Source organism: Delphinapterus leucas, chromosome 20 (genome assembly GCF_059928025.1).
Source record: "Delphinapterus leucas isolate spDelLeu-1000000601 "Yukka" chromosome 20, BTC_Dleu_Yukka2, whole genome shotgun sequence".
NCBI classification, from domain to species: Eukaryota; Metazoa; Chordata; class Mammalia; order Artiodactyla; family Monodontidae; genus Delphinapterus; species Delphinapterus leucas.
In genome coordinates, this window is record NC_143148.1 from 33,755,483 (window position 1) to 33,782,147 (window position 26,665).

Here is a 26,665-nt window from a genome sequence, read left to right on the forward strand (position 1 = left end):
AGGTTGTGCACTGCTCAAAGGCACCCAGTTGTGGATGAGTGGGGCCGTAATTCAGTCCTCACCTGATTCACCCAGGCTCATGGTGGCCCTGCCTGTGGATCCACATGAACCTCAGGTAACAGGTTCCCCGTGGCGCTGGTATTTGTTCTTGGCCAACAGCAACCCAGTTCACCTGTGGCTCAGACCTCTCTTTTGTCAGACCTGGAGGCCCAGGGGCACACACCACGAGTCCTTGAACATTGCACAGGCCCACCAACCACCAACCTCCACATGTCCCCGACCCCAACTTGCTGCTCCTCCCGTGTTTCTCATTCGGCCCTTTCTTGGTTCATTTCATTGATTTACATGAAATTCCTTCAGAGTTGGTTCTTTGTCAAAAACCAGGTGTTTGGTGATGGACAACCCTTCCAGGGAGCTCTCAGTCTCCACCTCATGGACAAGGTCGAGGCCCAGGGCAGACATCCCCTCGGGGTATAACTCTAGATGTCCCCTGTTGAACTGTCCTCCACCCCACCAATGTCCTGTCTGCTCCTCCAGTCTCTCCTTGTGACAGCCAGCCCCTCAGCAGGGAACTGCAGGCCCTTTCCCCTAGGGGGCCCCGGGATGCTGAGGGTGCAGGGGTAAGGTCAGGGGAGATGGGCTCCCTTTATGAGAAACCAGAACTGGAAAGGAGAAGGGTGGGTCCGAGCTTGGGGGACCTGCCCCAGATGGGGCTGGGTGAGCTCTGGGACCACAGGTCTCACCAGAGGGAAGGGGAGGGCAGGCCTCAGAGGGTGGGAGATGGAGCTCTATGCTTTGTTGCCTGCAGGCTTTCCCATCTTCCTGGTGACGTTGGTGGCACTGGTGGATGTGAACAACTACGGCCCCATCATCCTAGCTGTGCACAGGACCCCAGAGAGTGTCATCTACCCTTCCATGTGAGTGGCTTGTGCAGTGGGGGCAGGAAGGTGGGCCTCATGGTGCAGAGGTCAGAGAGTAGCCTGGGCCCAGGTCACGCTGACCAGGAGACTCCTGGGTGCCAAGCTGCTGGAGGTATTGGGGTGACCCTTTTCTCAGGGAGGGTGAGAACGGGCCTGGATCTGCCAGTCACTTGCCAGATGACCTTGCACAGGTCCTAGCCCCTCTCTGGGCCTCAGTTTCCCCACTTGCGAGTGGGAGTATGGGTTGGAGCAGCTGAGCCTCCAGCATGTTCCTTTGCTGCACCCTTCTGTCTTCTTCCCATGGAAAAATGGAAAGGCCGAGGCCCAGAGAAGGCAGGAATCCACACCACGCTGCTCCAAGGCACCCAGCTGCGGGACGAGTGGGGCTGAAATCCAGTCCTCCTCCACTCACCTAATTCACCCAGGCTGCTGGTGGCCTGGCCTGTGTGTCCCCCTGAACCAGACTAGAATCCAGGGCTCCTGAGCCCTAGGCTAGGAAGGAACCCTTTCCATTCCTTCAATGTTTGGAAAATTTCAGTTGATTTTGCCTCACTTTGTGCCATCTGTATTATTATTTGTTTAATATTTTTCTTTAAATCATCTGGCTTGTTAAATGTATTTTTAAAAAAATCATATCAACTATAAATGGGAAATAAGCATTACTTGTCATAAACAGTGAGTAGTCATGAAAGCAAACACAGGAATAAGGAAACCCTGGTACTAAATTCTTGATGAAAGCAGCGAGCCTAAAGTCTGGCTTTTTTTGAAGAGGGAGACTAGCAAGTGTTAGAAGTGTTAAAAACGTTTTAGGACCAAATTAAGTCTTTCTCTTGACTACAGAGAAGGAATAAAGGAGAATTGAAAGGAGAGCGGCTTTTTGGCCCTGGAGTCAGTGGTGTTTAAAGCAGCTGCCCTGTACTCGGGCTCACTGTGGCGCTTGCCCAGGGCCCAGGAAGCACCGTGCCAGCCCGGCCTTGCAATGAGCCTTCGTGCCCTTGCCCATAGGTGCTGGATCCGGGACTCCTTGGTCAGCCACGTCACCAACCTGGGCCTCTTCAGCCTGGTGTTTCTGTTCAACGTGGCCATGCTGGGCACGATGGTGGTGCAGATCGTGAGGCTGCGCCCACACGCCCAGAAGTGGCCCCACGTGCTGACCCTGCTGGGTCTCAGTCTGGTCCTCGGCCTGCCCTGGGCCTTGGTCTTCTTCTCCTTTGCTTCTGGCACCTTCCAGCTTGTGGTCCTCTACTTTTTCAGCATCATCACCTCCTTCCAAGGTAGGCATGGAGAAAACCCCACCCCCTGGCCCAGGCAGGGTGCCCATACATAGAGAACAGACCAGGGAAGGGATGACCCAGATGACCTGAAGGGCCTTCTTTGGACCTCAGCCTTCCCATTCGTAAAATGGGTGCATCCAGGCCATAGTTGACAAGTCTTTGTTGAGTACTTATAGTGCACAGGCCCTGTGTTAAGCCCTAGTGCTGCAGTTGTGAACTGGTCGGGCAAGGGCCTTTTGCTTCCACAGAGCTCATCTCTACTGGGAAGGCCAAATGTGACAAGCAAGGTCGCAGACATCAAAAGGCATCTAGGAGAGGAGGGAAGTAATAGTGGGCAATGTGATGGACAGTCTGAGCTTGGGTGGGGGACACTTGGGGGAGGGAAGCCTCTCTGTATAGGAGACATTTGAAGACAACAGAAGGATTCAGCCATGGAGAGATCAAGAGCCCGTTACTCCAAGTGTGTTTCTCAGACCAGCAGCATCAGCATTGTCAGGAGCTTGTTACAAACACAGACTCTGGCCCACCCCAGACCTGCCGAGTCAGAATCCTCCTTGTAACAGACGCCCAGGGGATGCAGCGCACGTTACAGGCTGAGGAGACCTGGTCTAGGGGTGGAGTGCTCCAGGCAGAGGGAGAAACATGAGCAAAGGTCCTGAGGCTAGAACTAGGTTATGTGTTGGAAGAATAGTGAGGAGCACGGCTAAGGAATAGTGAGGCAGGGGAGCGGGGGGAGGGGAGGGGAGCAGAGGGGCTGGATCATGAGGGCCTGGCTTGATGCCATCAGGGTCCCTTCCTGCTCTACCTGCACCCCTCTACCCCCGCCCCCCAACATCTCACACACACACACATATACACACACACCTACCTTTGTTTTTGGCCATGCTGGGTAGGGAGGAGGCCTTGCCTTCCCTGTTTTCCTGCCCAAGTCCTCCCCATTGCCTGGGGTCCCCATGCAATGGGAGTGGTGTGTGAGGGAGGTGAGTCTTTGTTTTCTCATCTGTGAAGTGAGGGGGACTCTGTAGGGATTGTAAACGATGCCCATAAACTCACACATTTGCTGAGCTATTAATAAATCACAGTATTACGATTTGGGGAGGAGCATGTCACATGGTACTTTAGCAGGTGGGCTCTGGAGACTGACCACTGCTGCTTGACTCCTGGCTCAGCCAAGCCCCTTATCTTCATGGGCCTCCGTCTCCTCATTTGTAAAACAGAATAGTAATGATGAGGTCTGATCTCAAGGAACCTGGAGAGAATAAAGTGAGATGATGTACAGGGCATTGCCCAGTGCCTGGCGCATAGTAGGTGCTCCGGGGATCACATCGGTGTGGGGAACCTGTGTAGGGAGGAGGACAGGGGCAGATCTGGGTCAATGGAAGGGAGCGAGGTTGGGCTGGGGCTGCCCCCAGCCTCTGAGCCCTGTGCCCCCCACAGGCTTCCTCATCTTCCTCTGGTACTGGTCCATGCGCCTGCAGGCCCGGGGTGGGCCCTCCCCTCTGAAGAGCAGCTCGGACAGTACCAGGCTCCCTATCAGCTCGGGCAGCACCTCGTCCAGCCGCATCTAGGCCGCCAGCCCCCCGCCGATGTGAGGAAGCAGAGTTGCGGTCTCTCTTCACTGCTGCTCGCGGCCCCTGCAACCAGGCCAAGCCAGCCAGAGACTTGAGAAGGCCCAAGGACCTCGGAAGGATGGGGCTGTTGCCATGGCAGCCAGATTCCCAAGCTGGGCCTTCTGAATTGGCCGGGGGGCTACTTGCCTCTTGGGTCCAGCTCAGGGGGCTCAAGGCTGGTCTTAATGCACCACCACTGGACTGGCCCTCACGGCTGGAATCTGCAGGCCTTGGACCTTGGAGGCTGGTGGCATCCTTGGCCCTGTGCCCCAGCCCAGGACAGGAATGTGCCATAGCTGTTCTGTCTCTGGTGATCACCATGAGAGCACTCTGTAGCCCCTGTCATTTTAATCTAAGGATGGCCCGCAGGGGAAACGAGTTGGGGCAGAGCTTTGAGCCAGACCCCTGGAGGAGGAGCATTCCCTCCCTGGAGCATAATGACAGCCCAGGGAGGGAGCCGGGCTGTCGTTATGCTGGCCCTCTGAGCCCAGGGCCATCACCCTTTGTCAGCCTCCCCAGCCCTCCCTCTCCCCTTCCTGGTCCTCCCTCTCCTCGGACCTCCTTAGGCCTCCACTCACAGCCCAGAGTCCCCGATTCCAATGCTGGATTTTGGGTAGTGGTTCCCAAGAGCTACCTGGTGCCTACTGTAAACCTTTATCTACTGCATGGGCGTTTGCCTGCCCCTGACTTGGCTTAGTATAAACGTTCTGGGCTGGGCTAGGCCCATCTTCCCATCTGGCCCTCTCCACAGCTGCATCACCCTAGCTCACCACTGCCAAGCCGACACCTCACAGGGGCCCGCAGCCTCTCCCGAAGCCCTCTTGTGGCAAGAACTGTGGAACGTAGCAGTCCAAATTTGTTTCCACCCCAGCATTCCAAAGACTGAGACACGCCTCCCCGGTGATGCTTGTAGAGCCTGACATGCTCCGTAGAACCCCTGCAGATGATCTTGAGCACACCTCGCAGCCCATCACGGTTAATTCTGTTGGACACAGGTGGCCAGACCTGGTCGCTTCCCCTGCGAGCTCTCAGTCTAATGTGGGAGGCATGCATGAGACAAGAACTCTTAGAGGTACAGGCACAGGGTTGGGGGAGCCCTCATTCCTGGCTGGGACTCCAGGAAGGCCTCCTGTAGGAGGCAGCATTTGATCTGGCTCTCAGCCTTAAAGATGGGGAGGATTTTCTTTGTAATTACCAGTTCATTTGTCTTTTCATATTAAAAAGAAGTCCGTGTTCATCGTAGAGAATTTGGAAGCTGTAGAAGAGTACATAGAAAAAATAAAAATCAGCTGTTATCGCCTAACCAACCGCGGCAAGAATTTCCTTCTGAGCTTTTTCCTGTGCTTCTCTTAAGAATCAATGATAAAAAACACCTGGGGGCCAATCGGGAAACATGAACAAGAGAAGAGGGCCATGTGTGAAAGACATCTGCTGGAAACGTTGTCAGGGCAAAGGCGGGGCGAGGAATGGCAACTGGGTGTCAGTGCTGGGGGAGCTGCGCGTGGTCTGTGGTGAACTGAAGGTTACGAGCCCCACACAGAGAATGCAGCTGCTGCTCCGCTGCAGCCGGTCGCCACCTCGGACGGATTAAGGCCTGTGTAGCCAGACTGCCTGCCTTTTATGACAGATAAGAAATCCAGATTGTGCTGGTGTAAAATCCCCTGATTTAAAAAAAACTTGGCTAATCCAAAATATTCTCTGGTCAAAGAAATCACGTCTGAGGGCTGAATTCAGCCCTTGGCTGGTCGCGGGACCTGTGTAACCGGTTTATTGCCCGGTGTGAAGTGGATGGGCTGCAAGAATGAAACGACTGGACTTTTCTGCCATCGCTGCCTTCAAACTTGTCCCGGCAAATTTCCCCCTCTCCATCCTGTGACACAGGTGAGGCAGGTCAAATAAGTTTCTGTCCCCCTTCAGTTATGGGAGCAGTCTTGTTCGATCACGGCTCTCTGTGTCCAGGTCTAAAGGTCCAGCACAGGTCCAGCCCAGGCCCACACCTGAGCCTTCCGCCCCTGCAGTCTCCTCCCTCCTCTCCTGGCTGCTCTGGGGGGAGCGCAGGCTGGGGAAAGAGGCAACTCTCTGGAGTTGGACGGGAGGGGTGTGAAGTGCCTTGGTGGCTAGGAGTGGGCTGGCAGTGGTGTGATGAGCGTGAATGTGGGATCTTTGGGGACCTGCAGGGACTTCGGCACATGGGAGCCCCCTGCCCCCTGCCTCTCTCCCAACCCCTCCTCCTGCTGCTTCCATTGGCCTCTGCCTCCACCTTCTCCAGGTGGTGGGCTCCTCTTGTGCCCCAAGCCCTGAGGACAGAGGACAAACCTTCCCCACAGTGTCCCGGTTGAGCAGCTGGGTGGGATCAGAGCCAGCTCCGCTCTCAGAGACCTCTCTCGGGTCTCTTGGACCCCCATCACTTGCCTAGACCTGAGGGGATACCTACCCCATCTTCAGGGAAGGAAGGGACCCAGCCCCCTCCCCTGGGCAGGTGGGACTCCCCTCAAATTCTCCCACTTCAAAGCACTCTCTTGACACCTAGTTTCTGTTTCCGAGGGCAGCTCAGGTAGTGGGGCTGGGGGGCTGGGTCGGGTCCCATCCTCTCGTGACCCGCTCTGCACGGGCCACCTGACAGCTCCGTGGTGCTCCTTGACACTGATGGTTCATATCATGCGCTTCTCTGGGCTGTGGGACTTTGGACAATAGGACCACTCTTCCCACCAGGACGTGGCCAGGTTTGTTTCCCCTTTGGAGTGGGGAATGGATTGGAGTGGCCAGGGTGTGAGTGCTGGCCAGGCCTGGCCAGAGTACCGGAGGCCTTGCACCTGGAGACAGGTGCCCACCTGGAGCTGTATGGACAAGCTGGGAGTGGGAAGTGGCAGAAGGGGAAGGTTTCTCCTGGAATTTAGCGGTCCCAGGGCTCCAAGTGGCCCCAGGCCAGTCCCCAGCCCCCGTGGGGCCCAGGAGAGGTGGCCCTCCCTCCAGCTCTGCCGGACCCTCCCTTGCCACTTTGCCAGTCCCCAGTTCTGTCTTCCCAAGTGTGCTGCACACGATCTGGGTCCTGGTCTGCAGGTCTCCAGCCTCTTCATTACAAACAGGCATCCATGAGCCCCTCTGGAGGGCCCAGGGGCCGGGTGGGTCTCCAGTGGTGGGCCTAGCAGGTCACAGTTCACAAAGCCGTCCACCCTCTCCCCTTGCCGGGACATGCGGCTGGGTGGGAGGAGGGGCATTCACCCTCCCAGCCTTCCCTGCAGAGGAAGTGCCTGGGGCCCATGTCAGATTCCCACCTGCCGCCCAGGCCCCAGGAGTGGCCCTGACCCTCCCCAGGCCCAGAGGGCCTAGCAGGAAACTGAGTCCTGTCCGGACACTGTGTGGGAGGAAGGGGAAATAGAGGCCAGTCAGGGCTGGGCGGGTCCCCATTAGACCCCAGGGTGGAGAAGGGCCAGCTCTGACGGTGTGGCCCTGAGAGCGGATGCCGGTGATGATGTACTTCCTTGGCAGAGCGCCCTTCACCTTCTGACCTCGAAGTAGCCGGCCAAGGGCCCTGGCCTCATCCACATGGCTTCCTTGGGGCCACCACAGTGGGGGCCTCGGTGGTCAGCCCTTCCCCTGCCTACATACTGCACCCCATATGTGTTTGCTGCCCCACTTCCCGTCTGGGCCACCATTGACCCGCTGGTGATGGTGATGCTAATTTCACAGTACTGATAATCATGATAGTGATAATAATGGCCACGCTCACTGACTGAGCAATTCCACAGGCATCATCTCATGAGTTCTCCCCATGCCTCCTGAGAAACTTGCCTCCTTAGCAGAGGTCGGCTCACGCAAACGGGCCGCCAGGAAGTGGCCAGGACAGATGTCAGCCCAGGCCCGACCAACCCCCAGGGCCCACGCTCCTGTCCCCTGCCATCCTGCCCCTCCTGTTATTCAGTCTGCTGGGTGGGAGGGGGGGCGGGGCCTCCAGGCCAGACTCCTCCTCTCCTTCCAGGACCCCAGCAGGCGTGGGCTTGAGCCTGGCCTTGTTCAAATCACAGGCATGAATGAGGGAGTGCGAACACTCCACATCTTCATCCGCATCCCTATAGCCAGGCCCTGCGCCCACCGGTCTCCTCAAACCCCAACACAGCCCTGGGGGGCAGCCGCACAGCTATATGCGCTTTACAGAGGAGGAAACTGAGGCTCAGAGAGGCCCCCAGCTTGTGAAAGGAGGATCTGAGGTAAGGGTTCCTGACTCCAAAGCCTGGGCTCGCCGTCACTCCCCAGGGGCCTGCTTGGGTGCAGAGGCCTCTGTGGCCGCTGAACCCCAGCCCTGCAGCACCCATCCCGATGAGGCCTTGGGAGCAGCATCCCTGGGTGGGTTCCGCAGCTCCTGCCGAGTCGGGCCCACTCTGCAGGTGGTCATGGGGCGGGGTGAGACTAGGAACACTGCCCGGTTGCACACACTCACCTTTCACAACCCAACCGATGGTGCCATGGAGCAGGAAGGGCGTGGGCGGGGCCACAGGAAGCGGCAACGCTGTGGCCACGGCGCGGGTTGGGGCCGGCTCGGCAGAGCCTGGGAGTTGCGGGACGTGCAGCTGCGGGGCTCCGGCCGGCGTGGACCAGGCTGGCCAGGGATGGTGACCCGCGGGGCCCTGGGAGTCCTGCTCCTCCTGCACCTGGCCTCAGGTGAGCAGCCAGCTCCTTACGCCCTCCGGCCAAGCCTGGGAGACCCAGGGCCGGGACACGGAGGGCGTGTCTGGAGCAGGTCCTCCGAGGAGCCCAGCTGACGGCCGCAGCACCTCCTCTGTCGTCGGGGTCAGTCCTGCTCTCCCGATAAACTTTGGTCAGCGCTGGTCTCAGGTCCCCTTTGCTTTCCCACAGCGCCCTGGAGATGGGAGAGCATCGGGGGTGCGCCCACACTTCGTCCCTCAGGCTGCGGCTCCCCGACAGGCCTGGCTCTGGGACACGGGTGGGCCCAGGACAAATTCTTCTCCAGCTGGCCTCTGAGCTCCAGGGGAAGGCGGCTGGGACCCTCGAGGCTGAGGCCAGGCCGGGCCTGCATGGCCCTCCCCGCACCCTGCCCACCCCCCTTCCCCGTCACGCCGGCTCCCCTCCTTGTCTCCTCAGCGGTCCCCTGGTCCTCAGTCACCCAAGCCGAGAACAAGGCCCTCCCTGACCCTTCGCTCTCAGCCTTGCCCACAGCCAGGCGGTGGTTCTCCAGAGGCAGCTCGAGGGCGCCAGGCCTGGCCCTTGCCGTTCCGCTCCCAAGAAAGCCGGCCCCACCCCTGGCCCACCTGGCCAGCTCTCCCTGGCGCTCTGTGCCATCTGCAGGGATGCCCTCGCGCAGAGGAAGCTGCGCCCTCCCTGTGCACCCATCTCCGAGCCTTGCCTGCTCCTGCTGTTTCGCTCTTGGTTCAGTGAATGGCCTGCGTGCCTGTCCCCCACCCCTGTGTGTGTCCAGCATGCGGTCACACGGCTTTGTGCGTACAGACCGACCTCTTTTTCGGGCTTAAAAAAACCCTCGTCTCGTCAAATGTTGGGAGATTCAGGGAAAAGCAAAGTTTAGTCTGTGGCTCCAAAAAGTGTGAAAAATGGCCGGGCCGTCCCTGCGGGATGGCGGCAAGACCTGATGGATTAATTAACTTCATAACCACTAGTGGCTCTTGCTCGATCTCATAAGGACCCTGGGCGCCTCACGAAAGATGTAATTTTCTGGTCGGGCCTTGAAGGCTCCCCCGAGTGATGGAGTTTACCCTATGGTGATGGGTTCTCTGGTTCAGCTGTTTAAACAGTGTGAGGAGCCCTGAGAGGTTTATGTCTAGAGGGAAGGCTCCTTTTTTTAAAAAAAAAATTAATTAATTAATTAATTTTTGGCTGCATTGGGTCTTTGTTGCTGAGCGTGGGCTTTTCTTTAGTTGTGGTGAGCAGGCTGCTCTTCTTTGCGGTGGCTTCTCGTTGCGGAGCACCGGCTCTAGGTGCGCAGGTTTCAGTAATTGTGGCACGTGGGCTCAGTAGTTGTGGCTCGCAGGCTCTAGAGCGCAGGCTCAGTAGTTGTGGTGCACGGGCTTAGCTGCTCTGCGGCACGTGGGATCTTCCCAGGCCAGGGCTCGAACCCATGTCCCCTGCACTGGCAGGCGGATTCTCAACCACTGCGCCACTAGGGAAGCCCGAGGCTCCTTCTTTTGTGGACATTTTGGGGCAGTTGCCATGTGTTCATTTTCTCTTTCATTCATTCATTCCAGAAGCGCTGGTGGAACCCTCTACTCAGTGTCAGGCGCTGTGCTTATATACCATGTGGTCCCTGCCCTCAAGGGACTCACAGTCTAGCAGAGTGATGGGATGCTTCAAAAGAGTCCGGGGCATGGTGGGGGCCCAGAGGGAAGCAGACACACTCTTTAATAAAGGGATACTTTACCAAGGACATGTCAGGGCTGGCACAAGGGACAAGAAGCTGTGGCTGTTGGGAGAGGGAAGAAGGCCACTGGTGGGGAGCCTTAGGGAGGGGCGAGTACTGCGCTGACCTCTGACCTCCTCACCCCCCCCCCCGATATGAACCCAGATTGAGGTGGTCCTTGGAGGCCAACCTCTGGGGCAGAGCGGGATGGAGAAGAGTAGGGTGGGTCTGGAGGGCCTCTCGCACACAGGCCTGGTTCAGGCTCTCCCTGTCTTGGCTAAATGCTTCTTCTAACGTCTTGCAAAAACGAAGTTTCATAATCTTCTCTGCACCAGGTACTTGCCAAGAGCTTCACAAGCCCAACGGCCCTTGTGAAATTTCATGGCAGGCCAGGAGGGAGGCTCTGTTAACACCCACCGAGTTGCCCCCTGCACCCAGCACCCATGTGTGACCCCTCAGGCATACAGAGGGCTGGGATTACAAAGAGGATGGTGCCTTCCCTGGAGCTGACAGTTTCCTCCCCCTCTCTGCTCTTCTTCCCTCTTTTTCTCTTTTTCTCTTTCTCCTTCCTTCCCTCTTCTTTCTGTCTTCCTCCTTTGTTTAAAAAGCAAACATGGATGTTATTATACACATGCTCATCCATCGTGTGATTTTTCCCATTAAACAACATGTTATGAATATCTTTACAGTCTAACAGAAAACTGAAGTTCCTTTACAAGCTACTTAAAACATTGTCACATATAGGGCTAATTATAAGATCCACTTGAAAATGTTATTTTTTTACCTACGTTTACCCTAACTTTGGTCTGCCATTATCTTTACCATGTATTTTATTTTTGTCTTAAAATTTAACTAGTTTCATTTAATGTGAAACTAATATTGTGCATAATTTTTTTTAAAAAATCAAACGCTGGAGAAGGGTGTGAAAAAATGAAAAGTAAATGTCTCCCTGCCCATTTCACCCACAGTTCCTGGTGGACCAGTCAGAAACGTAAAGGTGCAGATTGTCAAGACCCAGCCCCACTGCTCCCATAAAGGGTACACTAAAGCAGTTCATGGAAAAAGACATACAAATAGATGCTCAAACTCCTTCTTAAATTAAAATGAAATTCAATTTTACCCCTCAAACTGGCAAAGATTTGAAAGTTTGGTAAAGTCTAGGACTGTGAACATGTGGGTAAATAGTCACTCTTGCCCACTTTTGGTGCGAGTGTAGCCTTTTTAAGAAGGAAATTCGATAATACTTAGCAATTTTTAGAAGTTCATACATTTTTTTTTTTTTTTTTGCTGTACGCGGGCCTCTCACTGTTGTGGCCTCTCCCGTTGCGGAGCACAGGCTCCGGACGCGCAGGCTAAGCGGCCATGGCTCACGGGCCCAGCCGTTCCGCGGCATGTGGGATCTTCCCGGACCGGGGCACGAACCCGTGTCCCCTGCATCGGCAGGCGGACTGTCAACCACTGTGCCACCAGGGAAGCCCAGTTCATACATTTTGATACAGAAATTCCAAGGATAGGAATGTTTTCTATGAATTCTTAACATAAGCTGACAAAGATGTAAGTAGCGTTATTCAAAATAGTAAACGAAACAAAACAAAAACACCCTAAGTGTTCACCAACAGGGGACCAATTGAAAAAGCATAACAACACCCGTATACTGAAATAGTATGCAAGTATATAAAGAGTGAGATGGGTATGAGCCCAGCTCAGGTTCACACAGTTAGCGTAGATGGATGGAGCTGGGGTTGTAGTCCACACCACCAGACTCTGGAGCCTGAGCTCCCCTACCCACTGCCTCCCCATGCAGCCCATTCACACTTTGCATCCCTCTCTTAGATCAGAAGAATTCCACAACCATGCATGAGGAGTCAAGACAACCCTGCAAAGGACTCATCAATGCAAACCGATTTGACGACTTCGGCCTTGAGGACACTGCTAAGTGCTTCTCAGCATGTGCACAGTCAGGGAATGAATCCTGCAATCTGGGAAACTTGCAGAGGTAAAGGCCCCTCTGAGATGGAGAAGGAATCTGGGGGCTCTGGCAGGGGTGGAGTAGGGAGGCTGTTAAGAAGGGATGGAGCTATCAGCCCTTTTGGACCCAGAAAATGCTGCTCTCATCTCACCTTTCCACCTTGTTTGACACCCACATTCCCCCTGACCACCAAGACCCTATGATCTAGGGGATGCAGAGGTGAAATTAGCCCCTGTCCCTGTCATTGGGAGTTGTGGAGGGAGAGACATGGCCCCAAATGATGGTGATTCTAGAGTGTGATCATACAGAGGGTAGACAAGGCACCAGGTTAGCTCAAAGGAGGGAAATCTGCTAAGGCTTCACAGATGAGGCCACCCATGTACGGGTTTTGAAGGCTGCATAGGAGATTTCCCATTGGACTCAAGCAGTGTTAGGGGATACAGGGAGAACTACAGTGCTTTGAACTGTGAAAGAGTAAAGTGCTGGGGATGGAGGCAACAATGGGGAGGTTGGGTGGGGGGGTTGGACTGGAAATCTAAGCAGGGACCAAAGTGTGAAGGGTTGTGTAAACTATACCACTGCGGGAGGGGGCAGGGCAATGATATATTTTAAATACAGGAAGAGCATAGTCAACTTTGCATTTTTAGAAAGATGGCTCAGGCTTCAGGGAGTATATGAGGGTGGTGATGTGACAAGAGACGTGAGCAGGTAGGATGCAACTGTGGTGGTCTGGGTAAGAGTGAGGGCTGAACAACCACCAGCACCACCACCAATTGGCACTGTGTACCTGGATAGGAGGGACGGGTCAGAGACATTGAATGATGTAGAATCAGTGCGATCAAGAGACTGATAAGACCAAGAGACCAAGAGATACTGGATTAAGGGAGAGGAAGGGGTTTGGAATACAGCATCTCCAAGAGTCACCTTCAAAAGATCTTTGCCTTTCACCCCTCCTCTCCCTTCCAATCAGAGTTACCCACCCTCTTCTGGGATACTCAGGACAGGCTTGTATGCACTCAGTATATATTTGTTGGAGAAAATGAGTGAAAAGTTTATGTTCTCAGACTTGGTGTTAGCACAACAATCTGATTGAGTGCCATCACTTCAGTGGCCTGAAAAGGCAGCCATGAGTACCTGCAGCTGCTCCGGGAGCTTCGGGTCTCCAAGCAGCTGTTCAGGAGGCTCCTCTTTGTGCTGCCTTATGGAGGGCTTAAACACCTTGGGGAAAGTAGGAGCTCTGACATCAGAAGATGTGGACTTGGTTCCCAACTCTATCACTTTACCAAGTTATCTCCTTTACCTTTACAACCCTGTGAGGTAGGTCCTGTTATCAACCCTTTTTTCAGATAAGAAAACTAAGGCTCCCATAGGTTAAATAACTTGCCCACGTTACACAACAGGTAGGTAGCAAAATCAAACATGAACCTAGGTCTGGAGGGCAGTAGGGGAGGTGTACAGTAATACAGACTAGGGTCAGACTGGCAGTGCTCAAAAGTGGAATTGGACTTTGGACAGGTTAACTTTCAGTTTCCTCATCTGTAAAATGGGGCTGAAATAACACCTGACTTGTAGAATTACTGCAAAGATTAAATACATAATTCAGACACGTTAGCTGTTATCATTATCTTACCAGCATTGTCATTTCATTACTGTTGCAAAGCCTTTATTCTTGATCTCTCTCCTATACCTTCCTCCTGGGGTGGTTGTTGAGATTAAAGGAGATTATGCATGGAAAAGTTATTAGCAAATAATAGGAACTCAATAAATTTGAGTGTTCTTTATTTTAATGACTCTTTCTGATTATAAAAGTAATTTTATTTATTTTTTTAATAAAACTATTTTATTTATTTATTTTTGGCTGCATTGGGTCTTTGTTGCTGCTTGTGGGCTTTCTCTAGTTGCAGTGAGCGGGGGCTACTCTTCGTTGTGGTGTGCGGGCTTCTCATTGCAGTGGCTTCTCTTGTTGCGGAGCACAGGCTCTAGGTGTGTGGGCTTCAGTAGTTATGGCACGAGGGCTCAGTAGTTGTGGCTCTCAGGCTCTAGAGCGCAGGCTCAGTAGTTGTGGTGCATGGGCTTAGCTGCTCCACGGCATGTGGGATCTTCCCAGACCAGGGGTCCAACCCGTGTCTCCTGCATTGGCAGGCAGCTTCTTAACCAGTGTGCCACCAGGGAAGTCCAGTAATTTTATTCTTCATAAAATATTTAGAAAGTAGCTATAAGAAGGAAAGTGGAAAATTCCCCTTCTTACTATCCAGAGATAATCATTATTTTCATTTTGGTATATTTCTTTAGATAGATAGATAGACAGATATGGATGGATATAGATAGCTATAGATATATCACATACATCATTTATCCATTCTACTATATTGATGGATAGTAACATTTGGGTGGTCTCCAGTTTCTGGCTTATACAAAGAGTGTTGCTGTAAATATTTTTGTTCGTGTATTTTGGTGAATGTATGTATTTCTGTAAGGTATATTCCTAGGAGTGAAATTGGTGGGTCATAGGGCAGGCATGTGATTAGCTTTAATAGAAACTGCCTAACAGTTTTCCAAAGTTCTTGAACCAAATTTCACTCCCACAATCAGTGTATGATAGTTCTAGTTGCTTCACATCCTTGTCAACACTTGGTATTGTCTGCTTTTTCATTTTAGCCATTCTGGCAAGTTTGTACTGTATCATATGGTGATTTTAATTATATTTGCCTGATTAAGTTTAACTTAATCTTTCATATATTTATTAGACATTCTGATATCCTCTTTGTGAAATGGCCTTTTAAGTCTTTGGCTTCTTTTATGGGGTTGTTTGAATTTTTCTGAGTGATCTTTAGGGGTTATTTATATATTCTGGTTACATGTCTTTGCAAATAGATACACATGAATATGTTCTCCTTCATTGTGGATTGCCTCTTCATTCTCTTAGCGTTGTCTTTTGACTACAGGCAGACATTCTTAATTTTAGCATAGTGTAATATACCAGATTTTAACTTTATAGTTAATGCTTTGGGGTCTTATTTAGGAGATGTTTGCATCCCCAGGATCATGAAGATACTCTTCGATGTTTTCTTCTCAAAGATTTATTGCTTTATCTTTCACGTTTGTCTCTATGATCCACTGAAAGAAAGTAAAATACTGTGGAAAACTCTTTACTTTTCAGAATTTTCGGCTTAGCTAGTGCCTCTCAGACTATGGAGTCTCACAATTCTGAAAAATGTCTGGAGGAGAAATCAGCTGTACATTTGAGACCCTTTGAGTGCCCAGGTTTATTTCTTCACCTTCTGCACCACCCCAACACCACCACCAAGACCACCAAATGCCCTGTTTATACTTGACAAAGCACTCTTGTGCCTGTTTGCAATCCAAACCCAGCCACAGTCAACCACTGATCTGTCTGGGCATTTTATATAAGGAAACCATACAACATGTTGTCTTTTGCATCTGGCCTTCTTCACTTAGCACGTTTTTGAGGTTCATTCATATTGTGACAGCAGGGCATTTTTTTTTTTTTTTTTGCAGTACACGGGCCTCTCACTGTTGTGGCCTCTCCCGTTGTGGAGCACAGGCTCCGGCCGCGCAGGCCCAGCGGCCATGGCTCACGGGTCCAGCCGCTCCGTGGCATGTGGGATCCTCCCGGACTGGAGCACGAACCCGTGTCCCCTGCATCTGCAGGCGGACTCCCAATCACTGTGCCACCAGGGAAGCCCAGCAATGCATTTTTTATGACCAACAGCGACCTCTATTCAGATGAAGCTCAAATTCCCAGCCTTTCGTCCATGCTTAGACAAAGGACATGCTTAGAATGAGCATATGTCCCTGGGGGAAGAAAAGCAACAGCAGATTTTCAGTTCATTTCTCTATGATGCTCCCTCTGCAGAATTTTAGCCCCTCTCTGCTTTAGCAGCTCTCTGATGGCGTTAAACAAATTATTTCTGTATTATATCTAGCTTTTCTATTTGTTCTCAGTGAGAGCATTGATCCATCACAAATAACTCCACCCTACTCAGAAGCAGAAGTCCAAAGCCTGAATTTTTTCCAAGAAAAAAATCTATTTTGAGGTATAATATATATATATATATATATATATATATACACACACACACACACACATATGACAGCAAAATGCATACATGTTAACTGTACAGATCAATAAAATTTTACATATTTATATACACATCCTTTAATTACCACCCACATTAAGCTATAAAACTTTTCTAGCCTCACAGAGGGGTCCCTCATGCTCCTTCCCCATCAACAGCGCCACATCATGGTAACCGTTATTTTAAGTTCTATAACCAAGTATTGATTTTTCCTGTTCTCAAACTCCCTATAAATAGAATCACGTAGTGCATACTCTTTTGTGTCTGGCTTCTTTCCCTCATCTGTATGCCTGAGTTTCATCTTTTTTTTCATTTGTTTTTTTTGTTTGGTTTCTTTAGTCTATCCATAGTTTGCCCTCATTGCTGCCGTATAGTGTTCTGCAGTATTAATATACCACTGTTTACTATCTCTTCTACTGTTGATGAGCATTTCCATCGTTTCTGATTTGGGGCTGTCTTAGTTCAGGCTGCTGTAACAAAGTACCATAGCCTGGGTGGTTTAAAAACAGAAATTTATTTCTCACAGTTCTTTAGACTGGAAGTCTAAAATTGGGGTTGGGTTCTGGTGAGAACCCTCTTCTGGGCTGCAGAGTGCAGACATCTTGTACCTTCACATGGCAGAAAGAAGGATGAGAGAGCTCTCTGGGGTCTCTTTTACAAGGGTACTATCCCGTTTATGAGGGTTCTACTCTAGTGAATTACCTCCCGAAGTCCCCACTTCCTAATACTGTCACGTTGGGTGTTAGGATTGCAACATATGAATTCGATGGGGCAGGGACACAAACATTCAGTCCATAACAGGGGCTATTATGAATAAAGCTGCCATGAACATTTTTGTACATGATGAATTTTGGTAAGCACTGACATGGTGACTGTATCCATTTACACTCCCACCAGCAATGTGTGAGAGTTTGAGTTATCCCACATCCTTGTGATACTTGAGTCTTTTTTTTTTTTTTTTTGCGGTACGCGGCCCTCTCGCTGCCGTGGCCCCTCCCGCCGCGGAGCACAGGCTCCGGACGCGCAGGCTCAGCGGCCATGGCCCATGGGCCCAGCCGCTCCGCGGCATGTGGGATCTTCCCGGACCAGGGCACGAACCCGCAGGGGACTCTCAACCACTGCGCCACCAGGGAAGCCCAATAATTTGTTATTTTTTTAATCATTGAGTAATATTCCATTGTAGGGACATACTTCATGTTTATTCATTCACCAATCGATGAACATTTGGATTGTTTCCAATTTGGGGTTATTACAAATAATGCTGCCATGAACATTTGAATTCAAGTCTTTGTGGACATATGTTTTCATTTCTTTGGGGTAAATACCTAGGAATGGAATTGCTGGTATATATAGGAGGTACATGTTTAGCATTATAAAAAACTGCGAAACTGATTCTCAAAGTGGCTATATCATTTGCTTTCCCATCAGCAGTATAAAAGGGCTATAGTTTCAATACATTTTTGCAATATTGTCAGTATTTTTGGTTATAGCCATTCCACTGAGTGTGGGTAGTATTTCACTTTAATTTGCATTTGACAAATGACTAATGGTGTTGAGCACCTTCTCATGTGCTTATTATCCATTGGTGTATTTTCTTTGCTGAAATGATTATTCAGATCTTCCCCTCTTTTTTTTTCGGTACGTGGGCCTCTCACTGTTGTGGCCTCTCCCGTTGCGGAGCACAGGCTCCGGACACGCAGGCTCAGCGGCCATGGCTCACAGGCCCAGCCGCTCCGTGGCGTATGGGATCTTCCCGGACCAGGGCACGAACCCGTGTCCCCTGCATCGGCAGGCGGACTCTCAACCACTGCGCCATCAGGGAAGCCCCTCTTCCCCTCTTTTTAAAAATTGGGTTGTCTTCTTATTATTGAGCTTTAAGAACTCTGTACGTAATCTGGATACAAGTCCTTTATCAGACGTATGATTTGCAAATATGTATTTTCTCCCAGTACATGTTTTGTCTTTTCATTTTCCTAATAATGTCTTTTGAAGATCAAAAGCATTTAATTTTGATAAAATCCAACTTAAATTTAAAACATATCAAAGAAATGTTCATCTAGCCCACGGTTACAAAAGTTTTCCTCTAAGTTTCCTTCTCTATGTGTATGGTTTTAGCTCTTATAATTAGGTTCATTTTGCATTTGGAGTTCATTTTCTGTGCACAGTGTGAGGTAAATGTCTAACTCTATATTATTACTCTCATTTTGCATTTGGATATCTAGTGGTTTCGCCACTATTTATTAAAAAGACTATGCTTTGTTCATTGAATTGCATTTGGGAGGGCATTTCATTGAACAGCCAAATACAAGTTCCTGGAATGTCTTCTTCCCATTGAGATAGTAAACCAGAAACAAACGACGTTGCTGGGGGGAAATGTAGAGATTAATGCTGCCATGAAAGGCTTTAACGAAGCAGGAGTGATGGTGATACCTATTAACTCCATTTAACTCACCAGAAGTCAGGTGGATCTTGGAGAATGACTATGGACTGTCATTAACTTAATCAGGTGGTGAGTCTAATTGCAGCTACTGTCCCAGATGAGTATGTTTACACAAGAAGTCAACATAGCCCCTCACAATTGGTATACAGCTATAACGTGGCTAATGTTTTTTTCTCCATACCATTTTTCAAGGACTGCCAGAAGTAGTTTGCTTTTACTTGGCAGAGCCAAGAGTATAGAGCCACAGTGTTCCCTCGGGGTTACATCACGTCTCATTGCTGTCATAAGATAGTTCACAGAGAACTCATTTATCTTGACATTCTACAGAGTCCCCTGTATTGACAACATTATGCTGATTAGATCTGATGAGCAGAAAGTGGCAAGTTGTGAAGGTGCCTTAGGAAGACATGTGTGAACTAGAGGGTAAGAGACAAACTTCACAAGAATTCAGGGTCCCATCACCTCAGTGGATCTCCTGGACATTCAGAGGACTAGAGAATATCAATATATGCCCTCCAAGGTAAAAGACAAGTTGTTGAACCTCACACCACTTACAATGAAAAAATGTATCATGCAAACATGAACCAAAAGATATCTGAATAGCTAAATCAGTATCAGACAAAGAAGATGATCCTTAAATTGGTGTCAACTTTATAATTAAAAATGCAATTGTAGGGGCTTCCCTGGTGGCACGGTGGTTGAGATTCTGCCTGCCGATGCAGGGGACACGGGTTCGTGCCCCGGTCCGCGAAGATCCCACATGCCGCGGAGCGGCTGGGCCCATGAGCCATGGCCGCTGAGCCTGCGCGTCCGGAGCCTGTGCTTTGCAACGGGAGAGGCCACAAAAGTGAGAGGCCCGCGTACAGCAAAAAAAAAAAAAAAAATGCAACTGTACATCCATGGTTTAAACTTTTTGAATGTATGTTACTTTTCACAACTAAATTTTTTTAAGTGCTCTGAGAACCAGATCAGGAAATCTTCCCCCAAGAAGATAAATTCATGGGCTGTTTTGTAAGGCCAAGGAATTTTTTAAGTGCATGAGGTGAACTATATGTATTGTGAAATACAGTTCTCTATTTTATTTGGTAACAACAAAAATCACAATACTTCTTCATTTAGATTTTTAAAAGATAAATAAAAAACTAGTATCAGTTGGTGTAGCTCAATCAATGGATTTGGACAATCTCAACCCACTGTTTCTGGATGAATGTTCTAATTGCCCGAACCATTCAATCTCATTTTCACATATTTGCATGGTTTACTCTTTATATTTTACAATATTTTTTTCCTGTGGTTTCCTTGGAGTTTTATTCCTTGGTAACTGTGTTCAAAAAAATGATGTCAAAATAAAAGCCTCCCTTTTGCCTCCCTGGTAAGCCCTCCTTTCCAATAGCCTCGATCTGGCCCTATCTGCTCTTGTTCCCCGTCTATACCATTGCTACCTCAGCCTTCACCTGTTTAAAATTGCTTTAAAAAGGTGGGCAGCAAGTCTTAGGACCCCAGGCTTGGGAAAAGGGACTCTGGCCAAAGAGAAGTTTCAGCACCACGGAGAGCGCCAGGATAGGGACGTGGATGGGAGGGGGGACTTTGCTCACCCTAACTTTCTAGCCCATGGCAAGGGCGCTGCGGTAAAGCAAATGGCAATTAAATTTGTGTTTATTTTATGTGTAAATTATGTGTTTCCAAGACCAGCTCAGTTCTCATAAATCAGTTCCCATACAGCTAAGTCTTCAACGGCTGAATTCCCAGTATTCATCTAGCACTCAATAAATGTGAGTTAGCCCTCACACCACACAGTGATCATCCCACAGTTTGGAATACTCAGAAGAATTTCTCTAAAGAAGGTTTACAGAGACCAATAAGCACATGAAAAGGTGCTTAACATCATTAGTCACTAGAGAAAAAACTGCAGTGAGATACCACTTCACACCCACTAGGATGGCTATAATTGCAAATGAAACAAAACAAAGTGAAAAACATCAAGTGTTGGCAAGAATCTGGAGAAACTGAAACCCTCATACATTGGTGGTGGGAATATAAAATGGTACAGCTGCTATGGAAAGCAGTTTAACACTTCCTCAGGAAGTTACACACAGAATTAACACAGCAATTCTACTCCTAGGTATCCACCCAAAAGAACTAAAAACAAGTCTTCTAACAAAAGCTTTTACGTGAATACAAGCAGCTCTATTCACAATAGCCAAAAAGTGGAAACAATCCAAATGCCCATCAATGGATAAATGTATAGACAAAATACGGTATATGCATACAAAGGAATTTTATTCATCCATAGAAAGGAATGAAATATGTATACATGCTACAACGTAGATAAACCTTGAAAACATGCTAAGTGAAAGAAGCCAGACACAAAAGACCAGATATCATATAATTCCATTTATATAATTTATATAATGGAATTTCATAAATCTATGAATAGGCAAATTCATAGATTAGTGGTTGCCAGAGGCTGGGGGAAGAGTAAACTGCTTAATGGGTTCAGGGTTTCCTTTTGAGGTGATGGACATGTTCTGGAACTAGATAGCAAAGATGGTTTCACACATTGTGAATGTATTTAATGCCACTGAATTGCACACTTTAAAATGATTAAAATGACAAACTTTACATTGTAATGTATTTTGTTACAAAAAAGAGAAATACGTAAAATACTCAGAGGGGCCACTGGCTCCGGAATCCCTCAGAACCAGCATGAATCACTCCCGTGCCACCCCTCTCCTCCTGCAGCATCCCAGGTCTTCCCTTTGATATTCTGGGTCACCTCTCCTACACCAGGAGCCTGATGATTGCTGCGCATGGTATCTCTCCTCCCGTCATCCAGGTGAGTGGACCAGGTGAGTGGGTAACTCAGCCTGCAAGACCCTATCTTCCCTTGTAGATACTGGCTGAACTATGAGATCCATCTGGTGGAGAAGAGTCTGACAGAGACAGTGAATATGAGTTTTTTGAAGGCTCTTGTCAAGAACATCAACACCAACATCTCAGAAGACCTGCACTTCTCTCTGACCCCCTCTCAGGTGAAGGCTTCCCCCCATCCCCACTGGCTGGTCCTGGTCCTACTTTCCTCAGGCATATTTTTCTGAGAGAGTCATGGTCTGTGCTTGGTGCCCATCAACAGTTATCCTTCCCATGTCCCATTTAGTAGTTCTCTGCCACCTGGCTGATGGGTGCTGGTGAGTTAATCGGTTGAGTGGATCCTGGTAATATATTACCCAGGGTGCTAGGATGAGACCTTCAGAAGATCACTGAATCGAGAGTCAGGATTCTAGCCCTGGACTTCCCACCACCTGATTAGGTGTCCTCCAGGAAACCCCCTCCCCTCTCTGGGCCCCTGAGTCCTCATCTGTAAAATGAGCTCGAAGGCTCCTCCAAAGTCTGAGGTTCCCTTGAACTCTTCCACCAGGGGACACATTAGAAAACAGGTAAAGGCACTTGTAGAGGTGCTGCAAAGGGTTAACGGGCAGACTCTGGGTTTACATAGGTCTGGATTCAAATCCCATTTCCGCCCCTTACCAGCTATTGTGATATTGGGCAAATTACCTAACTTTTCTGAGCCTCGGTTTCCCCATCTGTAAAATGGAGATGGTATTGCCCACTTTCAAGGTTGTCAGAGGGAGCAAATGAGATAACTCACAGGGAATGCTTGGTGCATCGAGGGCACAGCCTCCCTTAAGGCATAAAGCTGAGGGTGGAAGTTTGGGCAGCAGGGAAGTGGTCTATCGTGGAGGGATTTTAGGTCTGCCTGGAGAAGGGGAGATAGAAGATGGACGGGGCCTTTCTCAACCCTTTATCACGTCACCCCAGCAGCTGAGCCCTCTGCGTGGGGTAGGCACCGGCCTGTGAAATCAACCACATGTCCTTTTGACAAGGTTCTGGATTGGGAAGCAGAAAGTTGAGTCTCTCGGCTACAACACTTAGCGCCCCCTGTTCCAATGCCCATGGGATGCTTTTGAGGCAGGACCAGGTGGGACCAGGCTGCAGTCCCAGGGGGAGCAATGAGGTCAGAGAATGAACAAAACACGCTTGGCAACTATCAGTAAAATTTATTTTAATATTTTGACCATTCTTAGCTTTTACAAAATGTGTTGTTGTTGGGTGGGGGTGGGTATCACATTCAGTGTGAATTCTTGTGTCCTCCCTCTCGGCCCTTGCTGTCTCCCTTCCTGATGGCCTTACACTTTCCATTTATCCCTGAGTTGGAAAATAGACACTGTCACCATAGCCGTATGTCAGCACAACGGGGGTCAGGACCCTGGCCAAAAGCACCACAACTGACCCTCTCTCACACTTGCAAACTGACCTGTCCAGGTGTCGCCCCTTCACAGCCCACTTTCAACCTGATGGGTGGCCACGCGGGCATCTTACTGGCTCCATTCTCCATATTGGGAAAACCGAGGCTCCACAAGGCTGTGATTTGGCCAGGAGCTCACAGCCTGGACAGAGCAGGGCTTGGACTGTGCCCCCAGGTGTCCTGCCTCTCAGAGCTGTCCTCGGTCCTCAGGCTGCCCCACCACCCAGCATGCCTGTTTTTCCTTCCATCTGGGGGAGGGGTGGGCAGGACCTGTGTTAGGGGCTGGGCTCCTCAGGGAAAGACAGAGCGGCTGGGTCTGTGGTTGCAGATTCCGAAGCAGGTGACAGAGGACGAGCACCGGCACCCTGACAGAGTCCGGCTGCCCAGGAGCCTTTTTGGATCCTTGCAGGGCAACAGGCCAGTGGTTCGGTTGGCCATAACCATCCTGAATGTTGGTTCGGGGAATGTCTTCAAGGTGAGGAGAGGCTCAGGGTGGCTGAGGTTCCATGCTTGGTTAAGCAGGACATGCTTGCCCTCTCTGGAGTCTTTGCTGAGGGGCCTGATGGGGATGGAGGAGGTGAGGAACCTCTGGAGTGTGCCTAAAGCAGCCGAGGCCATCCCAGACCCCTGTCTCTAGGGTCTGTGGACCGCGGGCTCACGCCGGTTATTCACACTCCGCTGTTTGGACTGCCCACACCTGTGCCCTTGGACTCCTGTGTGTGTATCCCAAGTGTGTTCATGACCCCTGTGTGGCCTCATGCATGCACAAACATGTATCTCCTTCCTTATTCCTGGTGCGCACGTAATCATGTGTGCTGGTGTGACCATGTTCACATGAGCAAGTGTACCCAGGCCCTTGCAAATTTGTACCAGGTATGTCCCCAGAGGTGTGTCTCCACTCCCATGGGGACATGTGTATCCCTGAGTGCTGGTGTGGGCAGGTGCTCCCCACCTGTAGGCACCACTGCCCTCCGTTTCCCGGCTGATCTTCCTTCTAACCCTGCACTCCAGTTAAGAGGGCGGAGGAGGCCTGGAGACCAGCAATGGAGAGCCATCAGGTACACGGCTTTGCGGCCATTTGGCCTGGAGGGTAGGGCCCGCCCTGGCCCAGCTGGAGCAGACTACAGAGAGCAGCAGGAAGAAGGTCGCCCATGACTCCCTGCCCCCTGTTCCCCCGGCCCCAGACTTTGCCCTCCAGGCAAGGGCCACAAGCCCTAGCGGCTCCCAGGAGCCCTGAGAAGGGCTGGGCTGGGGCAGTCCCTTGTGCAGCCTGGCCTCACCCATGTCCCTCCACAGGGCCCCCGGCTCAGCCTAGAGGATGACAGCAGCGTGTTGAACAATCACGTGGTGGGCTTGAGTTTGGGTCATATAAATGTCACCGGCCTGGCTGAGCCTTTGGAGATCACCTTCTCCCACCAGCACCAGCCTCCTGTGAGTCCCCCACCCTGGCCTGGCAGCTCCTGAGGGGCAGACATGTGGGTGGGCACCCCTGGGCATAGGGGCAGACACACACGGACTCTGCACACCCCACGCTCCCACAACCACCTGGGTTTACATAGGTCTGGATTCAAATCCAGACACACAATTGTGCCCAGGGACACATGCCCACCCTGTGCACGCATGTCTCCACGTGCCTCCCAGACTCCCTCCGCTCCTGTGCTCATAGAGATGCCCAGGGGACCTGGCAAACACACGTGCACGCGCATGGCTGCCCACACACACGCTCCCCTAAAGGCATGTGCCTGCAGACATGCGCCCCTGCCAGCCACAGCCCCACGCCTCTTCACACCCCCGACATGCTGACCCAGGATACATCAAACGCTTCGCGTTCCTGTGTGACCACAGGCTGAGACTTGCTTCTACCTAATGCGTGCCTGTGCTGAGACCCAGAGCACACTGTCTTCTCCCCCTTCCCGTCCTACCCTCCTCTGCCCTCTCCCAACTTCCCCTGCCTCGCCCCTGACTCCCAATCTCTGGTTTCAGAACGTGACCCTCAGCTGTGTATTCTGGGACGTGACTAAAGGTAGGGCCTGGAGGATCTTCCCTGGGTAAGATGGGCGGAGGGTAAGGGCTCCTTAGGGGACAGGACTCCAACCGCAGGGCCCCTCCCCTCTTTCTTTCCTCTCTGGACCCCTCTCTTCCCTTTCCCTGCCTTCCCCTCTCCTCTGCTTCCCTATATTCCCGGCCCCTCCCCTAGGCTCCCTCTCCTCCCCAGGGTCGTCAGGAGACTGGGCTTCCAGGGGCTGCTCCACAGACGTCGGAGTCAATAGGACCATCTGCCGCTGTGACCACCTGACCTTCTTCGCCTTGCTGCTGGTAATGTCGTGCCACCCCGTCCCCCCGCCATCCTAGCAATTCTGGAAGTGCCAAGGCTCCCGGCCCAGGGAGGACGCTGCCTGGCCTGGTCTCCAACTGATAGGATTCTTATTTGCGGGGATCGTCCACAGAGGCCGATCTTGGACCAAGTCACCGTAAAGGCCCTCACACGCATTTCCCAGGCTGGCTGTGGAACCTCCATGATCTTCCTGGCCTTCACCGTTGCCCTCTACGCTTTCCTGAGGTGGGTCACCCCATCCCCACCCCACATCTCCCTCCTGCCCTCAAGGGCGGCAGCAGGGCAGGGTAGAAACCAGCAGGGTAGCGTTAGTCGTGCAGCACTATACTGATATTTTCTCCAAACCTCCGTTTCCTCACCTATAAAATGGGATTGGAGGTTGAAATGTGTCTGACTATTTCAGTTACAAGTGGCAGAAGCTCAACTCAGATTGGCTTAAACATAATAGGTAATGTGTGGTTCACAGAACTGAAAAGCCCAAGGTGAGCTCACTTCAGGTGATGTTGGATCCAGGGGCTCAAAAGATGTCCCCAGGACTTGGTGTCTGTCTGATTCTCAAAACTTTGCTTTCTCCTTTGTCAGTCATGTCAGGCAACTTCTCCATACTCAGGGGCCTTGGGGAGCCCCAGGCTTGCATCATAGCTTCTTAGCTGCCTGGACAGCTAATATTCTAAACTAAGGCCCAGAATTGAAGTTTCTAAAAAAACTTTCTTGGACTTCTCTGATGGCACAGTGGTTAGGAATCCGCCTGCCAACGCAGGGGACACGGGTTCGAGCCCTGGTCCGGGAGGATCCCACATGCCGCGGAGCAACTAAGCCCGTGCGCCACAACTACTGAGCTTGCACTCTAGAGCCCAAGAGCCACAACTACTGAGCCCTCATGCCACAACTACTGAAGCCCACGCACCTAGAGCCCATGCTCCGTAACAAGAGAAGCCACCTCAATGAGAAGCCTGCACACCACAATGAAGAGTAGCCCCTGCTCGCTGCAACTAGAGAAAGCCCATGCGCAGCAACAAAGACCCAATGCAGCCAAAAATAAAAATACATAAATAAATAAATTTAAAAATTTTTATTTTGAAATAATTATAGGCTAACAGGAGCTTGCAAAAATAGTACCTAGAGTCCCATGGTTCCTTCATCCAGCTTTCCTCAGTGATGACATTTTCTGTAACTGTAGTACAATATAAAACCAGGAGATTGACATTGGTACAGCACTGCTAACAAGACTACAGAGCTCATTCAGTTTTCACCATCTTCCACATGCACTCAATTGTGTGTGTGTGTGCATGTTCACACACGCACACAGGACTGGCTATATCATTTGTAGGGCCCAGTCCAAAA

General features: G+C 50.7%; 2 protein-coding genes across 15 annotated transcripts in view; both read left to right on the plus strand.

Moving 5' to 3' along the window:
- ADGRG1 (adhesion G protein-coupled receptor G1) overlaps positions 1–5,312 on the plus strand; it is a 40,446-nt gene extending 35,134 nt beyond the window's left edge. For 6 of the 8 annotated variants that reach the window (XM_089903142.1, XM_089903141.1, XM_089903144.1 and 3 more), the window contains 3 exons: positions 809–917; positions 1,926–2,194; positions 5,029–5,312. In XM_089903142.1, coding sequence (XP_089759268.1) covers positions 809–917; positions 1,926–2,194; positions 5,029–5,201 — 551 coding nt within the window. In that variant the 3' untranslated portion in view covers positions 5,202–5,312. Of the gene's footprint in view, positions 1–808; positions 918–1,925; positions 2,195–3,631 lie in introns of all 8 variants that reach the window. The other 2 variants (XM_030761661.2, XM_089903146.1) reach the window with 2 other exon arrangements.
- Positions 5,313–5,460: 148 nt separating this feature from the next.
- Positions 5,461–26,665, plus strand: part of ADGRG3 (adhesion G protein-coupled receptor G3) — a 29,817-nt gene continuing 8,612 nt past the window's right edge. For 3 of the 7 annotated variants that reach the window (XR_016390997.1, XM_089903150.1, XM_089903149.1), the window contains exons 1-8: positions 8,335–8,463; positions 12,005–12,167; positions 21,574–21,712; positions 23,315–23,461; positions 24,283–24,417; positions 24,970–25,009; positions 25,184–25,302; positions 25,434–25,546. Coding sequence is in view for 6 of the 7 variants with exons in the window: in XM_089903150.1 (XP_089759276.1) it covers positions 8,412–8,463; positions 12,005–12,167; positions 21,574–21,712; positions 23,315–23,461; positions 24,283–24,417; positions 24,970–25,009; positions 25,184–25,302; positions 25,434–25,546 (908 nt within the window). In the remaining variant the exon portion in view is untranslated. The other 4 variants (XM_030761657.2, XM_089903151.1, XM_022555856.3 and 1 more) reach the window with 4 other exon arrangements.